Here is a 19,835-nt window from a genome sequence, read left to right on the forward strand (position 1 = left end):
TAGTAGAGTGAAGAATATAATTTGGACAGTCACCTACAAAGAAATATATATATATATATATATATATATATATATATATATATATATATATATATATATGCTTGTGTGTGTGTGTACATATTCATATATATATATATATATATATATATATATATATATATACACACACACACACACACACACACACACACACACACACACCCACACACACATATATATATATATTCAGATATATAAATACCAGTTCAATAAATTAAGGTAAGACTGGATGAAAAATTTAGGATTTTTTGTTTGCTATCAGTAACAAATAATTTTGTCCCATACTAAATAAAAAAAATCATATTTACATTTTAAAGAAAGCCATAATTCAATATTTTGTGAAAGATATTATAAAAAAATAGTTACTTTTTAAAAATGTAATGACTAAAGCTCATGTTATTATTGAATAATATAAAAGAACAGTTTGCCGATTTAGTAATATTTCCTGTCACCTCATAACATTCTCACATTAATATCATTTCATAAGTGTGTGTCTTTGCCACTAGATGTCAGCAGAGGACAGGAAACTAAGCACAGTGCTTCCATGATACCTAAAACGACCATTCAGATATTTTTGTCATTGGTCTAATGTGGCATCTGTTTATTTTATTTCATTTTTTCTCGACACATCATCACTTTTTTTGCCCTGTAAAAAGCCAATAATCATACTCCATCCGCCATCATCTCCAATATAGATGTCTACGCATTTTTTGCGATCCATTGCTTCCCCAACCCCCCCTCTACAATCTTTCTGTCCACGCTCCCCGTGACCAAACTGTTTTTGTCGATATTTCCAGATTTGTTCTTCTGTTTCCAACCTTTCTTCAACTAAAAGGGCTTTCCAGCTTCTCCTCAATTAGACGAGCCCTTGATGGTGTTGGTACGACCGCAGTGCATTATGGGAGGGGGTCCTCAGTGAGGACGAGCAAAACAATCGCTGCTTTATTCCCCCTAATAGCCCGCATTGCATCGTGGGTATCACCATGGCTTTCTTGGACACTTGCCCCTTGGCAGCCATGGTTGAGTTTAAAGGACATTTGGTTGGACAGAATAAAGAGAGATTTCGAACTTGCGTTTCACTGAAATGAATCATAATCAGTCCTTTTATTGCTAAATGTTCATCGTGCACTGAACAAACCCGGACAATAGCCATCAACAACGTCCCCAAAATTTAATCGAAAAGGATGCTTTGTAACTCAAACGGACAGAACTTTTTGCGGTTATTCCGACCACTTTGCCAAGATATTGTTTTTCCTTTTTATTTTGCCTGTCTTTCCTTTGAGTTCTGTGTCTGATGGGTTAGTCTAGCTGGTCACACTTCACACCGAATGACACAAAACCGTACCCGGCGTCTCCCGTGTCATCTTTATTAACAAGACCGCGGCTTTGTGAACCACGTCATACTGGAATGTGATGCTAGTCGAGGTCCTGATGCTGCACGGTCGGCATAGCGACGGATCCCTCAACAATAAAAAGATGTGAATCCGGTTTCCGGATGACATAGCTTACTTGTTGGTGCCGGCCGATATGCTGACCACCATTCAACTGTGAAACTAACATGATGTCACATGACGCCCTGAGACGTCACATTGCGTTGTGATGCATTTATAAAGCTGTGCGTTTAGTTGATGCAGGTGCCGCCGTGACGCCCGGATGCGGTTTCTTCGCTCGGTGTGAAGTCTGAACAATATGAAGGCCTTCATAGACGTAGAGAAGCGTGACAGAAATGCACCGACTTGTATGAATGTAGTATCTATTTGTGACCCAGAGCCATTATTTTGTTTGATTGTTTTTGCTTTTTCATTTTTTTTAAGTTCATGACGATGTGCCGAGCTGAAATTTTCCATGCGTTGTACACTGTTTAATTTTTTTTTATATCATTCAATAATGGACAAATATAGACTGCCGTATATCTTGTATTGAATTTGATTTCCAATGGTATTCTAAAGAAAGTATATTCTATACATATATGAGATATATGAAACAGCGCCTCTTTAGTCAAACTCTCTCTTGTGGGAACTGCAATGTGTGGCTCTGCCTGTTGACTATTTCCACGTAAACCTGTGACTTGATTTGTATGGTGTCTGTATATATCCAAACGAAAAAAAAAATAAACTGTTGAAAAATACACATTAGCCTAGTTTATTTGAGTCGATCGTGAAACTTTCTCTCTTTAATGTTGTCTGTGGGGTGTGAATGCTCATTCATGTTGCATTGTGGGTCGTTTTGAATGAGAGAATTCATTGTTTAACGTTTATTCTTTCCCTAATGCCATTTCCAGCCGCTGGAAACCAAAGGACGTCTTGAAACCCAGAGCTGAAATGATGTCTAAATGAATTCCCTAACCTTTGCTTTGTTTCAAATGTTTGTGAATCTAACCCTAATTCTGAATCTTTTTTTTTATTTTCGTCTGACCTGTTTATCCCATGATTCAACAGGCGGAAGCTGTCGGAAAAAATGCACTGTATTAATTTCTTCTTGTTTCCCCTCTGCTAACCTTTCTCACATTTGTATATAAAGCTGCATTAATGTTCTTGTATTGGTTGAATCTGATGCTTCTGTGGTTGGTAAAGCCACAGGGAGGCGTCAAAGATCACAAAAGAGCTCTTGGGGGGTTTAGTTCTGACTTCCTGTGTTTCGTTATTGGTCGAACTTGATATTTTCCGTTGTCGTTTTGTTCTGTGTGTCTGTCCTGGTCTGTGTTGATATATATTTCTATATACTGCACGTTCAATGTGCTGCTGTATGTTTGCACCGTTCTGCTTGCGCGTTTATTTTCAGCCTTTTCTTGCGATTTTATGTTGTCCCCCACGACACACACCAACACTCACTTCCCTTTACATACATACACTTCACACACACTAGAGTTAAGGCACAACTCACACACACACACACACACACATCCTCCCCACCTCCATGTGCATTCCCAGTTTATTCTGTGCACTGACATCTTGTCTTGTTTCTTTGCAGTCATGGAAAGCCAGTGATCAGACAAAGAGCATTGAGAATAAAACTGACAGTATAGGGAGTGGAAGGGCCATACCCATCAAACAGGTACGTCACCACATTCATACACTCATTATATGAGGTAAGTACACTGTTTATGAGGATCAAATGTCAAATGTCAGTATCTTAAGTAGTGATTTTGTGTGTATATATGATTTGTGTGAGTGTGTCAGCACTAAAAGAGCATGCAAACTTTTGAAAGACTTGAAATTATGAACTTGATTGCTTTAGGTTTTCTCAGTCAGTTTCTTTGTGCGACCACTAGATGTCAGTGTAACACAGTTCACTTTATGTTGGCTTCTTCTATGGAACCTGTTGTCAGTAATGTTGGTAGTTGATATGCAGAATGCTGAATTGTATGTATATCATTATAATTATATTATGTATATTAGAAAGATATATGTAATATGCATACCACAATAATTTGGCAACTTACTCTTTGCTCCAAAATCTTTTTTGTGAATCAATCGCAACATTATAAGAAATTGGTAGGAAATATAAATTGTCTTTGAATCCTTAAATTTCTATTATTTAGTGTTTATTTTAGGTTTATATTGGATATATAGTTTTAGATTTTATATATATATATATATATATATATATATATATATATATATATATATATATATATATATATATATATATATATATATATATATATATGATTTATATATCATGATTGTTATTTTTTTAAATAATGTATAGAAACTTTTGGCAACCTTTAACATTCAGGAGAAGGAAATGTATAAACATTTTTACATTCTGCATCTATCTTTTTTTTTTTTTCATTATATGGGTTTGAATTGAAACTGAAATCTGTTTAACGAAATGCCCAAATAGAGCTAATGTGGTTTTGAAAGGATTCATCTTGTTAATTAGCAGTAGTTCTTGACGGAGTAGCTGTCAAATATTTATTTTTCTTTGGTAGAGTTGTTTTTTTGAGCCTCTGATTCAATTTTCAAATGAACCCTAGCCTTAACCTTTAACCCCTGCCAGAGATTAGCATTGTTCACATTGAACAGACATCATCCCCATGACACGCGTCACAAGCAACCTCTGACTTTAAGCAAATCCGGTTGCACACAGTAATTTACACACAAAAGAGTTTTTTAGTCTTTTTCAAGTATATTTAGAAATAGTTAGAAGTAGTTTATAAAATTAATTTAAAAATGGTTTCAATATACTGAAGTAGTGTCTAAATAGTAGTTACAAATCTGATAGTTTAGAAGAAATTTATAGAAGCAATTTAGAAGCAGTTTTCATATAGTAGTTTAGAAATAGGTTCCAAATAATAGTTCAAAAATAATAACTATTACAAATGGTAATTTTTCAAGGTAGTTTAGAACTCGCTTACAAAACTAATTTAGAAGTAAATCAAGTAGTTTAGAAATTGTTTTTAATTAAAGTAGTTTAGAACTACTTTAAAGAGGTAAAATAGTAAAAATAGTAGTTTATCTGAGAAATTCTTGCCGTGTAGTAGTTTAGGTATGTTTCCATATAAACATGATTTACAAAAGTAGTTTGGAAATCATTTCCAAATAATATTATATAAATAAACTAGTTTCGAAGTAGTTTGGAAATGGTTACCTGATATTAGTTTATAAATAAAGGAGTTTAGAAGTAGTTTACAAAGCTAGTTTACAAATATTTGACATAAAGCAGTTTGTAAATGGTGGTTTATAGAGAAAGCAGTTTTGAAAGTTTACACTTTAGTTTTCAAAAGTAGTTTGTTGTGAAATTAATTTTCTGATTTAATGTAGTCGGACGTCATTCAGAAATCAGTTTCTGTTGTGTGCTCTGAGAAACTGGACTGCAGTTTGCATGAGGCAATTTTATTATAAATTAAAGTTCTGAAAAGCAAATTCATCTCAATTTCAGTTTTTTTTTTCTTACTGAAAAGTGAATGAGCAATCAGTTGTATATGGATCATAACATTAAGATGACACGTCCCTCTCACAGTTAACATATCACACGTCTGTATCCTCTCAGTCAACCTCCTTTACACTCCAGCTTTAAAGATGATGCCTTTAAGAGCCATCAGTGTAATCCGTGTGTTTGTCGTGAAGAGTCACAGAGAGAGTAAAGGAGAGGGGCACGCTGGCCATGCTGGGACAACTTTCAATGGAGCTGATTCTCTGACCAGTCAAATGCACAGTCAGGAAGATCAAAGTGCCATGGGAGTATAATTACCTCCCACTGGGCAAATTACACACTGTGGACCCCCCCAATCAGTAAAGATGGTAAATAAGGACAACAATAGCAGTGATAGCTCAGGGGTGACACAGAGAGACTGTCAACAGATGGCTTTTGTGTTTAATCCCAGTGAGTTCCTCTCTCTCTCTTTCCCCCTGCGCTGACCACAGAACGGAGGCCATCATGATGAGAGACGTGTCTGTTTGAGCTGCAGGAAGAGAGGGATCGCTGTCGGTATGTCTGTAGCTTTAGAAGATAGAGTCAGACAGGTGTTGGGCTTTAAATAAGGTGCTTGTATATTAATCTTGGTAAAAAAGGAGTCTAATGTAAATAAACACCTTTTGTATTAGGATTGAATGTTGTTATATTCAAAATATACTATAATGCAATTTATTTACATAAATTCTATACTAATTTATACAAATTTTACTGTAATATAAGTTTCTTTAACTTTAGTTAATTTTATTTTACTCTAAATTTAAGTCAAATTGTTATGCTATGCAATTTACATAAAACTTTCTATTTTTCTATTTTTACATTTTTCTCATATTTTATTCATTATATTTGTAATCCAATTATTTACATTATTTTTTTTTTAAGTTACTCTAATGCTATTTGTTTAAATAAAAATTTATATTATTTATTATTTTATGCTCAGTGCAGTTTGCAATTTATTGTCATATTTTCTTTATTTTTCACACATTAGTGTAATGCAGTTTATTTTAATTTAATTATTTTTCAATCAAAAATTTATTGTAATGCCGTTTATTTATTTACACCAAGGTAATACAACAAACTACAATTATGTATAATTATAAGTTATAAATATATTTATTATATTTAATTCTACTGAAATTAAGAAAAAATAATTTAAAATAATTTAATATTATATCCCTTACAAAAAAAAGTGTAGTACACTGATCATATTAGATGGCAATATAGTGCTAGATTTCTGATATTTAGATTTATGAGACTTATTCCAGTGCAAACTTCAAATATAACTTTGGTGTTACCATCGTCGTCTTCAAAAACATATTAGCACTTGTTAACCTGGAACTTTTTATAATGATACTTTTATGTAAGGAATAGGTTGAAAGTGTGTTTTATTGACTTCAGAAATATTGTTTTAGTATCTGAATTATCATAGTACATAGAGGTCATTTGTAAAGTTTCACAAATCAACCCTGTACAAAACATTTTTTTTTCCCTGCTAGACATTCATGTTTCTCTGCTCTAGCATTGATCTGTTTCAGCACCGTGGGGTGTGATTTCACCGATCACGTTTATGCATCCATGACTGTTTGAAACAGACGTGACTACTGTGACGTCCATGTACAAACACAGAAGCCTTTGCCAGAAGAGATCACCCGGCTGGCCGTTTCACTTATTTGACCGGCAAACCAATAGCACTGCTGTAGATACACATGCATTATTGAACAAGACCAGTTCAGCTAACAGATGGCTGCTGCTTCATAATGTTCATGATGTACTGTGGACGCCAAATACAGGCCACATCTTTCTTTTCAGTCTTTATACAGGATTATCCAATCAGTCAGAGCTGGAGAAATTAATACATAAATCTGAAGATGGATGTGAGTGCTTATGCATCACATCATTTATTTTTCATTATTTTGCTTACTGTTTTAAGTAGTTTTTTAACACTTTATTTACTGTTCGAGCTCATGTGAATGTAATATATAAATATATATTTATATATAACAAGCTGTTCTTTACATATTTTATTTTATTCCATTATGTTTCATTTGAAGCATTTGTCTGACGCTTTTACCCAAATCCTGATATGTTACAAAATAATGTTTAAAGTCCTTCTGAGAGACTCTTAAGTGTCAAGAGGTTTTCAGTAGTATTTCTGGAGTGGTTGAGTAGATGGAGTTGTGTTGAGGAGAGGATTAGGACTTGATTGTCGGGTAAACACCATGATACCCAGTTGACCCCGGGTCAGCACCTGATGTAGTGTATTCTTCATGTGGATTAGTTTCCTTCAGTGTCGGGGTCAGAGCCCTCCTACTCTCTCACTCCCAACAGGAAGTGGTAAAGCGCACAGGAGTCTTCCCTAATCCCCTAATTAAGCCAAAAGATGCCCCCCAAACCCCCCTTTGCTTTCTGCCGCCCACCCCGGAGCACCTCTGTGCACTTCCAGTCCTGGGCGGAGAGTGTTTGTCCTGGCTGGACTTTAGGGGATAAGTGCTCAGTGAGTGTTTTTTTTAAAGAACAGCGGGGGATTGATGGTGAGGCCTTGAGCAGGGGACGGGACGGAGGCGGAAAGCTTTTGAAGAGCTGGGGATCACAGGCTCGAATCCTCGTGCTCACAGAGGTCACAACAGGCCAAAGAATACACACCGAGTCCATGCACAAATTGGATTTAGCCTCTGCTCTCGCCCCACAGCGCTGATATGAGCCCCTCACAGGCCTTCAAGAGCACAGACACAGAGCTGGTGCCCAATCCAACCTTCTTCACTAATGTAATCTTAATGCATGTAAACGGAATGTTGCTTTTACGTTTGTAGAATGTTCCTCTAATGTTAATCCCAATCCAACCTTCTTCACCAATGTAATGTTACTTCATGTAAACGGAATGTTGCCTTTACGTTTGTAGAATGTTCCTCTAATGTTATCCCAATCTAACCTTCTTTACAAATGGAAAAGCGATTCTGGGCGGGATTTTTTTTTTTCCTCTTAAACTTACTTGTCAGATTTCAGAGCAAAAAAGTTTTATATGTACATTATTTTTCCCACCTACTGTATCTGAAATAACATTTTGTTTAGAAAAATCTTATGGTTGAATGGATTGCTCTGAATTCGATAATATAATATTGTAAGTGTACATAAAAATTGTATGTATTCTAAAAAAATATATATTTTATATTATTAAAAAAATGATTTATGTAAATAATTTATTTGTACGTTATTAACTTGACAGTTCTATCAAAAATAGCTTGTTATTGCATAAAGATGCTGAATTTGATTACGTTTGCATGTTATATAGTATGTGTTTTTTTTATAATATTCATGCTTTTTATAATTAGAGTGAAAAGTGAATTGTTTTGTGGGGAGCTTACATGGAAATAAATATACATAAATACATACATTATATATGCATGTATGTATGTATGTATGTATATATGAAAATATTATTTTGTGTGTTTATTAATTTGATGGTTCTATAAAAGTTATTTGGTATGGCAAAAAGACGCTGACTGAAATTACTTTAAAATATGTTTTCAAAACTAGGAGTGACAAGAGGTGTCTACTTTATTTTAGTAGGAAACATAATGTAATGTTTTTCTGGCTATTATTGTATAATCTCTAATTTGTCTATAGGTTCTATAGGGATGCATTGTGTAGTTTTAACACTGAAAATCTTCATTGTGTACACAGGCCTTAATTGAATGCAAATGAGTGTGTGTGTGTGTGTGTGTGTGTGTGTGTGTGTGTGTGTGTGTGTGTGTGTGAGGCTCGGCTGTGAATGAACATGAAGCTTCACAGAGCTGTATGGGGAAACTTCTCCATTACTTTATGACAGTGTCTTGACATCTGATCCTCCTTTAAACTGATTTAAATGATTTTAAAATGTTTCTTAATTAAATTCCCCAGCTGGTCATTTATTCAGACTATTGTGAAAGCTTTCCGCTTTGATTTGAAATCTTCTCAAAACTGATTGTTTTTGTCTTGAACAGGGGATTTTGTTAAAAAGAAGCGGGAAGTCACTTAATAAGGAGTGGAAAAAGAAATACGTCACGCTGTGTGACAACGGTCTGCTCACGTACCACCCCAGTTTACATGTGAGTATGTCAGCTGCTCTGCTGTTAGAGATCAGAAGTCTGATTCATTTTGCTGAATCAGTTCGTTCTGATGATTCAGTTCAGTCAACCAGTTCAAGTAAATGATTCCATGATTTGTGTTTGGTGTAAATGTATGCATCCCAATTTGCCATCACACGCTTACCTGTTAACCAACCATTTCACTCAGAAAATGCTTTTTAAATTTCACAAATAATCACAAAGATTTGGCAAGTAACACACTGAATGGATGTGAATTAAAAAAAATAAAATAAATATATATTTTTTTCTTGTCAATTTTAATCCAGTTATTTATATTTACAACTTCAAAAACTATTTATAATAATAATAATCCAAAATATTTTTTTTTTTCATTTTCAAAATATAACAAATGTTTTAAGTTCACACACACACAAAAAAAATCTAAAATATATTAGAATATGTTTAAATACTAAAACTTAAATACTTACATGTTAGAAGAGACTTAAATACTATATATGAAATACTTAATTACTAGAGTATGTAATTAAATAATACTGACATTTGTTGGTTCAGTTAGACTGTAAACAAATATTTTTCAATTAATGGAGATACTTGCTTTTCATATTTTTATATACTGCCCAGATTGTTGATATACAAATTATTATAATTTTTTTCTTTTGTTTTCATTATTTTTTTCATTATTTTTTTCTCTCTCTCTCTGATTGTTGAGTTAGGCTTACTATTGGTCTTGGATTTTGTACAAACCATGAAAAAAAAGGACATCCTAAAGTTCTTTCTTGGTTAACCAAGTTTACTTCATGTAAACATAATGTTGCCTTTACGCTTGTAGAATGTTGTTCTAATGTTATCCTGAAGTTCTATTAACATCTGATTTCCTTTACTGTCAAGTTATCTACAAACACTTTGATTCATGCGAACACTTCTGCGTAAAAAGCGAAGTGTTCACAAATCAGACCTCACATTCCAGTTAAAAACACCACGAGAGCGATTATGATGTTAACATGACAGGACGTTTGGGCGGGACATATCGATGGGGTTGTCTAGCATGTTTTAATGAAATTTAATTTGAATGACACCATGCATTTGAAACCGTTTAGATTCAGTATAAGAGACCCTTTGCTATTTCTGAGGTTTCCAGTAATCCAGACGAGAGCCAGACAGGTCAGCTGCTCTCCGGTTGCTACAGCAGCGAGCGTTTTTAACGGCAATCTCCACAGGAACTCCACAGTCTGTTCCGCATGGAACATTCATCTCTGTCAGAACCCCCGCGTGCCCTTAATTCCTCCGAAAATCCCCTGCCTCTGGTTCTCTGGCTTTCTCACACGGCCCTCGTTCCCCTCATTTGCATACGCCGCGCTCACACCTATCTTTGTTCTCGTGTTTCTCCGATGCTTTTAACATAGGTTCGTAATTAATAAGGGCCTTCTAATTAAGATCCACTCGAGGAGCGGTGTACCTTGACCATGCAAGACGTGTTACACGAGACACGTTTAGAGGCCTCCGCGGACTATGTCCAAAATTAATATCTTGTCCAAACTCACGTCTCTCACGTGTTTATTAGCGATATAATGCGCATCTCACACCAGCGATGTGTGTAATAGGCACACGATGCCACGGGCGTCATAATCGTTAGAGACGTTTGGGTTTGGACACCTGTGGACCACTCGTTTAGTTCAACGAGAAAGACCTGGGGAGAGAGAGAGAGATGCACGGAAAGACGGTTTAATTTTGCGCCACAGCCAGCCATGCTATCCCACAATCCCCTTCTGTTAATTCTGTCTGCTACATCAATTAAATTGTTTGTAGAAACTAATTGAATATGGCTTAATCACACATCTTAATAGCTTTCTGCGCCTCAAACTGGCTGTTAATTCCAGCAATAAAATGGAATGAGAGCGCTCACTGGGTAATTAGTACTGAGGCTTTTGAAGAAATTAGTGCTTTATGGGGCGCTATAAAAGTGAAGAGGAGTTGGCGGGAGACTTTCGAGGCCGAAATCTCTGCTCGCCTCTTTTGTGCTGAGCAGGGTGATTTGCACCTCGGCATAGCCCATTTGCGCTTTGTAGACTCCCATGAAAATGTAATAGCTCGATTTAAATGGGAATGAGTCATTAATGCTAATTTTGCTAATCTGCGGCAGCGTGGAAACAGGTGAAATAGATTGCGTGGGCCTGGTGTTATTTTGATCGTCCAAAGCCACTGTTTGTTTTACAAGACCTCTAAAAAGTTACTTAGGTTATAGATGCATCTGTGCGTTGTTGGTTCACGAAAACTTTAGTCAAAGTTGGTGGCGTTTCATTTGATGCAAATGAAAGTGAAGCAGTGAATGATAAAACTGCAGATGGTTATACACTGAAAAATTTGATTTAGAAACAATTTTCACTCAGAAATTGCTAATAAATTTCACAAATGATTACAAAGAAATTGGCATAACATATTGACGATTAACAATTAAATTAACTTTTGAAGTAGAAAGTGTTTTAGAAAATAGTAAAATATAATTTTCTTGTAAAACGTAATCCAGTAATCTTCGAACAATATCTAAAAGTGTACTGTTGAGTGTAATTTATTTTCAAAATATGAAAAAAACTATTTAATACTAGAAATATTAAAATATAATTATACTTAGACTTAAATACTAGAAAATACTTAGTGGAACAATACTGGAACCAAGTGACTTTTATGACATTGGTTGGTTCAGGTAGGCTGTATAAAAAGATTTAACATTTTTCAAATTTTAATGCTTAATTCAATGTTACTTGCCATTTCTTGAAATTTGCTAGTAATGTGAGTAATTTTCAGAGTAATGTGCATTCGTCCAATTTATTTATTTATAATTTTTTTTTACTCAAATAGTCTTGTTCCTACTCATTAAGAAAACTATGATTAGGTTGAATTGAATTGGAACCTGAAATGTTTTATTTTGGAACATATTGAATGGGTTTAGCCTTTTACAGCCTCATTCTCGTTCACAGTGAGTCAAACATTGCATACATTTGGACATTTTTCCCGGCCTGGATCTAAAACTACACAATGTCATGTTTTATTTTACAGGACTACATGCAGAACGTCCACGGTAAAGAAATCGATCTGCTGCGGACGACAGTGAAGGTCCCGGGGAAGAGGCCGCCCAGAGCAGTGGCAACGGTCGCCCCTACAGCCAGCCCCAAAACCAACGGACTGACCAAAGACTGCACTTTACAACTCGGCATCGGGGCCACAAGTGAGTTTGAACTCTGGCAGTCGAATTATGCCTGAAAACTGATGAACTGTTAACACTATATAATAAAGTTCATTAGTTAACAATAGTTAGCTACTTTTGTTATAGTGAACTAAGTATGTACAATACTTCAACAGCATTTATAAATCTTAATGTTAATTCCAACATTTACCAATGCATTATTCAGTCAAAAGTTGTGATTGTTAACATTAGTTAATGCACTGTGAATTAACATGAACTACCAATGAACTACTGTTTTTTCATTAACTAACATTAACAAAGATTAATAAATACTGTAATAGATGTATTGTTCACTATTTGTTAATGTTAGTACATTAACTGATGGAACCTTATTGAAAACATAAATGTTTTAATCGTTTGAAGATATTTGAAAGGTAAAGCAATTTATAATGTTACGTTTTCATGGAAAATTGTGAAGATGTTTTTTTTTTTTTTTTTTTAGTAATGTGCAATTAAAAAATTGGTTCACACTTAGACAATAAATGTGCATTAAGGTGAAGTTCACAAAAAAAATGTAAATACTAGAAATATGCTTGAATAGTAAAAAATAATTAAATATATATAAATACTAGAAAATGCTTAAATACCCAAAAACTTCATACAAGACTTGGTAGCTAAGTAATACTACAGCCAAATATTTTGTACGACAATATTTTTTTATTATTTCAAAAGTTCTCATGGAAAATTGCAAAGACTTTTTTTTTTATGTGCAATAAATTTTTCACAACAACTCAATGAATATTTAAAAAGTAAATTCTATTGCATTTATAATGCAAACAAAATGTGTTACAGTATCTTTAGGCCACAAACTAATATTATAATTGATTATAATTATAGTGATTTACTTAACAAGCCACAGATAAGGTTGTTTATATTTAAACTGAAATTTAAAATTCACGTTAAATTGATTTCTCATCAAAAAGTAAATTTTGAAGAAAAGAGCTAATGTTTATTAAGTAAAAATCAGAAATCTATTTGACCAAACTGTCATTGATAACCATTCAGAAAACGTATGATAGGTTGTTTGTACTGCTGTTTTTTGTTTAGTTTTTTTTGGCTAAATATGCTTTATTTTTGCCCTGCAAGAACCAGATTTACTCTGTTTACATATGTGAGGGAGTTTGGGAAGGTATAATTGGATTTAGGAAGCTGAGATCGAGTGTAATTAATAAAAAACAGAAGCAACTTTCTCCAGGGGCTCTGCAAGCTGGCACGACCGCTGTGGAAACATAACCGGCCAGGACCTCAGCTTCACTTAGCTTGAGCTAATTGCTTTTGCACCATTAAAGACAGGTCAGCAAGGGCTTCTGGGAGTTGCAGTTTTCTGGCTGGTGTCCGGTCTTGTGTTGGATATGGACGGGGGTTTATGAGTCACGGAGACATAAGGAGCATTTGTCAGTGTTGTTCGGGTTGCTCGGAGAACCACAAAAGTTGATATTGCTTTCAGGTTTGCAACTAATTAACCTTCAGTCGACTGCAGAGGAGAGGGTGAACATAAGGTCGAAAGGAGGAGAATTTTGGGGCATTTGGACCTGAAATAGTCACAACATCTGGACCCAATTTATTCAAGCTACAGAAAATAGAGATTTCTGGGTAAAGAGCTCAAACGTTGCCTCAGGCAGCAGATACACACGGATAAGAGCATTAGTTAAGACTGGTTACATTTGTTTTGAGGTTAAAAGCCTAGATGCAAACATGGATGTAATCTTTCTTAGAAAACCGACACTGAAATGAAATTTTGTTACATTTTTTTTCTGATGCACATTATTCCAAATAATTGTCTTATAATATTTCTATTTATAAATCTAATAATTACTTACAATAATAATTATTATTTCATAATGAATAATTTATTATCCACCGACACCAATCACACTTTCAGTGTTATTTTTTTTTTTACATATTTGTTCATTTGATGTCAAAATTTCAGTCTTTTATCAATTTAACTCCAAAATGAGGTAACATTTTGCTGATGGAAATAAAATGTTAGTTAACAAAATTGTAAAAATGAAAATATCTGACAAACTAACAAAAAAAATTGAACATTTTGAAAAATCATGTGTAATTAATTATGCTTTAGATTATTAATTTAGAATTTAATATTACTTTGTTGTTGTCGGTGAGATTAACACTGTCCACTTTTCACGATCAGTCAATTCCTGACACATCAGTTTGAGTGCTTTTTCTATTTATTTATTTATTTTTTTTACCTTTTTGACCAATTTTTATAGGAATATTTTATACAATAGTATTTATGCGATGGTGTTTTATTGGTGTTATTTGTCAGATATGCCATTTGACCTTCGGTTTACCACAAATTGACGCCGTAACGCTTGGGTCCTGCTTTGACACAGACGCTTTTCCAGTTTCCCTTTTCAGCTCCGCTCTGTATTAGAGGAAAATTGTGTTAATTTCCACTCGAGAGGGAAAAGGTTACGATTCGCAGTGGGCCTCCGCCGGGTGGAGGACGTACACTTGATTATGCAATCTGATTTTGATTTCATTAGGCATGCAATTGATTCCAGGGAACAAAGGGGTAATTTTTCATTCATGGCGGTCTAGCTGAGCCCTGTCTTTCTCTGTAGTCTGTAATTCATACACTTCCCCCTGATCTAAAGACCATTAGGAACTCTGGGGGGTGTGTGGGATTGAGGAGATGAGGGGGGGTGAGAATGAGAAAAAGAAAGAGTGAGGGAGTGAAGGAGCGCAAATGAATGAACGCATGTGTCCGCAAGTAGAAGAGTCTGTCTCGATGAGACCCGGTCTAATCTTTCTGCTAAGTATTCACCGGAACCGTTTTAAATATGATCATTCTGCAAGCGTGCATTCAGTTGTGTCACTGCTGACAGATATATAATATCTAAGAGCTAATGGGCCTGCCTATCAGCTTTAATCAATGACATCCGCTCTAGAGGTGCGTGTGTGAGAGTGTGTGTTCATTTACATGTAGTACACAGAATACAGATGTGTTTTATTTTTTATTTTTATGAAGGTGTGCAGCCTGTCCTTGTGAACTGAGATGTACCTTGTGCAGTGGTAGACTGATATATATATATATATGCGATAATTAGGCATCTTGAGATGATCGCAATGGACCATAGATGAAATTCAATGTGAAAATTTAGCTAAACAGAATCATTTTTCCCGCCATGTGTTAGTTTTTCAGTTTAAAGGCAGTGTTGTCAATGGATAGGGGATGTTGTATGTTTTAAATCTGTGTTTTTTTATTTTTTTCTAGAATTTTTAGTTGTGAGAATCCAATAAATGTGTTGATATTTGGTTGTTTTTGAGGTGATCGTATTGGTTGATTATATATGAATTTGGCTGAACATAAGCATCGCATCTTTGCATTGTTTTTATTATTTTTTGAAAGAATTTTAAAGAGAGGCTGATAAATCATCTAATATTTAATTTTAAGATTATCACTTTGTTGATAAATGTCCAATTGCCAGTTAAAAAAAAAGTGTTCATTCTGCCATGCTTCGTTTTTTTTTTTTATAATTTGCATTCTAAACTTTTAAATAAAGTGCACATTATTAGTTTATAAATATTTTTTGAAGCAATGGATTTTTTAATTTTTTTTGTGAATTACAATTTTTTTTTGTGCAGTTGAGGTAAACAAGGAAAATACAAACAGCACTAATATCTTACAGATCAATCTCTAACCAACATATCTTACTTAAAAAACAAAAAAAACAAAGTGAAGCAGAATTGAAGTGCTTTGAAAAACTCACACCATTAAAGTAGTGTAAATAAATTCATATTTTTATGACATATGTATCTTTATTATAATGCTCCGTCTTCTATCTAGCCATCCACATCAGCATCAACCAAATTTTTCCACTCCTAACCTGAAGTGAATCCCACATCCCTCTAAAAGAACAATGTTGATGCGTTTTGTGTGTGTATAAATGTCCTCATCCAGCACTTTTATGATCGAGTCTCCTTGAATGACACTTTACCACATATGCCAGTCGTGTGACAGCCTCTTTCAATAATGACACGATTATTTTGGATGCTCTTTTATATGTGAGAAGGAAATAAGATGTTTTGTACTTTCTAAAACACTTTCAGATGCTTATGATCCAATACACCTCTTGAAATCGAATGGGCGCCGCTTCTGCATTCGATGAGCTCTACAAGCGAAAAGTTGTGTCTGGAAACGTGGTTTATTTGGTTATCATGCGATTTCCGTCAGACCTGCCGCATCTCAAGTGTCGAGATCATTGCAGTTTACGCAAACGGACACAATGTAATCCGTACGTCTTTCGAAGTGGCAGAAATCCACTCGGAGGCGGTCCATCCAGGCAGCTGTCAGTTTGTAAGGTGCTGTTTTTCCTTGACCTGAACATCAGATGATCTAACAACCCCCGCCCCACCATCCTGACCCCTCCTCAGCCCTCTCCACCACATTAGCATGGATGCTTCATTATCTCCGCTCTTGTATATAATGGCAGCAGCGGCTCAGAGGGTCAGGGTTCGCTCCACGGCTCATCAGCCATCTGACAGCGCTCGCGAGAGAAACCAGGAGAGATGAGGAGAAATCATCGCCACCCCCTGCTAATCCATCGCCTCTACTTAACACCACAACCTCAGGCCTCTCTTCGCTAGGACCTGAATACTTAGCCTAATAGCATGTACAGATAGCAGGAAAAGTGCATAGGAGATTAGTTTTTTGTTTTCTTTTATACACATGATCTGATATTGATTTGACCATTTTGTACATGCGTATTCAAGCCGCGTGCTTCAGTTTGAAACACTATTATCTGAATAGTGCGATCAGCGCGGGGGCGTGGTCACATTAGAAGATAATGAAGGGAGACATGAAAAACGGACATCGTGTTGTTTTCATATGGATTACTTTATCACAGAATATTTGTTTTCAGAAGCTAAAAGTGTAGAAAGGTAGACATGTCAATCTTTTTTTAGATATCTTTCTCATGTCTCCTCGTTGAGTATTTACAGAGTTACAGTTCATTTTAAAGACGTGTTTGTAAATGAAGATCAGTGCAGACAAATGCTGCAGACAGCACACCTTGTTTGTTATCTTTATTTTATAAATGCACAAAGTTTTGTTGTTATTATGGCTGTATACAAAAAACTAGATCCTTTACAGATTCGATTGATATATTGCTCTTATCTGTATGATCCAAACTGAAAGTGTAATTTAAGTTCTTTTCAGGGTTATCAGGAGAAAATGCCTCATAACACATATACGCGTTAATCTCCAAAGGGAGTCGATTATTATTAGGGATTTATAATATATAAACATAAATTACATAATTTTTTCATATTGTAAATTAATAATATATAATACAATATACTAGAAATACATGAATTACATTTTAGATAGATATACTTTGTATAGATATTATATTAAACTATAATATATATTTTTTTTACTAATGTTAATATACTGTATAATGTTACTAATGTTAAGTTTATGATAAATACGTTAATTACAAATGATAATAGCTGTATAATTACATTTTATAAATACTTAATTTTAAAATATAACATTTAAAATATCTAACGCATCATATAATAAATTATGCATCACATAATAAAGGATTTCTGATAGATTTGCATTTCCATAATTATATAATTTATGTATTTAAAAAAAAAAAAAAAATATATATATATATATATATATATATATATATACATACATATATATACATATATATACATATATATACATATATGTATATATATATATGTATGTATATATATGTATGTATATATATATTATTATTGTATGTGTGCTGCATTCGTTATCATGATGCTTAGGTTCCATGTTTGTTTGGTTGTCAGGTTGTTGCTTTGTGGTTTTATAGGTTGTTCTTGGTGGTTGCAAGTCTGCAATTTATTGTGCTAATGGTTTTTTCCAAACAGGTTTTCCACACACTCCTACCTCCCATTCAGTCACAACCACTCAAACAAACAGCGTTTTGTAAACATCCCAGAGACTTTAAACTCTTTTGACTGTATATTTGTAAGAATTTGCCCCTCGTGGTCACCTCTAGCTCTGTGTGTGTGAAGTAGCAGGAGATCTTTGCTCTGCACTCTCCTCTGATTTTCTCCACATTGTAATTGCATTATCTCCTCTATTATGCAGAATTGTTCTCTGGGGACTAATTGATGGAGACATGTTTAATTCATCAATCATTAGCATCAAATTTGACAATTAGTGATGATTGTTGAATTCTTGATGGAGATGAGGCATGGTTAGGGGCATATTTTGTCTCTTTTTTTTCAGATCAGCCAAGACAGAGAGACAAAATAAAATCATAAATAACAAGAGTGTGACAGTATGTCCTTAAGGAGTTGTTTTGGAGCAAGGGAATATTGGACTGTCGTTTAGTTTACTCGGCTTTTGGACATGTCCACCTTAGATCTGAATTACTTTTCATCAAACATGACAAAGATTTTCTGACGGAGCCGCTAATAGACTTCAGATGACTTTTTTTTTTGCTATTTGAGATGTGCAATGATTCTAGCTCTTCTTTATTTAATTGACAGTTGTCCAATTTTTTAAGGCATCTATTTGCCTTATAGAACTAGTTTAGTGTATTTATATATTTATTTATTTATATAAAATGTAAAAAAATGTATTTTAGCATTTTCTTGTATATGTAAAGAAATAAAATATATTCAGCATTGTATATATATATTTCTTTACATATTATATATTATGTACAATTATTTAAAAATTTATAATACATCTAATAGAATTATAATATTATACTATATTATACTGTATACAGTATACTTAATAAAATGTATTTACATTTTGTTTATTGCATATCCATATTTTAGACTGCAGTGTCTTCATCATCAGTTAGTGGGTTATTTAAGTACATTGCCGCAGGTTTTTATGAGCATTAAAGGAATATTGTTGATACTCCAATAGGTTTATGAACACACGGATCATAAGCAATTTGCTCTGAAACAATAATTACCGCTTCTGCAGGATGCCAATATTGTACGGCATTGATCCGAGTAACAGTGGCGTCTTATTTAATTCATTGGTGAAGGATCTTGTCGGGGCAATATTATGACAGAATTAATCAAATCTTCTCTTCAATAATACTGTGGTGATTACATGTCTCAGAACAGACAAATATAAGAATAACCCTCTATTCTTTCAATTACTCGCGAATTACTCCTGATTGTGTCAAGGCGCTATTTTGCCAGACGCTAAAGTAAACTGCGAAGAACAGACTCTTGTTAGCCTAATGCATCCTAACCATTAGCAAGAGTAATAAGTGTATCAAATTCACATAATCATGTCTAATTAGTATCACTAATTATCTTGTTGGGTGCGAGAATATTAATCTTGCGATCCCCATAGGGGAAGGGCGTCTCTTGCAGGGAGAGAGCGATAGAGCTTCAAGCTCACGCTGTGGAGTACTTGCTAAATTAGCATGCTCCAAATCAGCGCTGCGGAGGGAGGGGAGCGAAGGAAACGTGTCGGAGAAAAATTGCATAAAGCGAAAAACAACAGAGAAAAGTTTAGTCCCACTGTGAAATACATTAGAGCCTAGTAAATA

General features: G+C 34.4%; 1 protein-coding gene across 4 annotated transcripts in view; it reads left to right on the top strand.

Annotated features, from left to right (window-relative positions):
- agap3 (ArfGAP with GTPase domain, ankyrin repeat and PH domain 3) overlaps positions 1-19,835 on the top strand; it is a 143,019-nt gene that overhangs the window by 80,714 nt on the left and 42,470 nt on the right. For all 4 annotated transcript variants that reach the window (XM_052542900.1, XM_052542902.1, XM_052542901.1 and 1 more), the window contains exons 9-11: positions 3,010-3,093; positions 8,937-9,041; positions 12,096-12,264. In XM_052542900.1, the coding sequence (XP_052398860.1) occupies positions 3,010-3,093; positions 8,937-9,041; positions 12,096-12,264 (358 nt within the window). The remainder of the gene's footprint in view (positions 1-3,009; positions 3,094-8,936; positions 9,042-12,095; positions 12,265-19,835) is intronic.

Source organism: Carassius gibelio, chromosome A24 (assembly GCF_023724105.1).
Source record: "Carassius gibelio isolate Cgi1373 ecotype wild population from Czech Republic chromosome A24, carGib1.2-hapl.c, whole genome shotgun sequence".
In the NCBI taxonomy this organism is placed as follows: Eukaryota; Metazoa; Chordata; class Actinopteri; order Cypriniformes; family Cyprinidae; genus Carassius; species Carassius gibelio.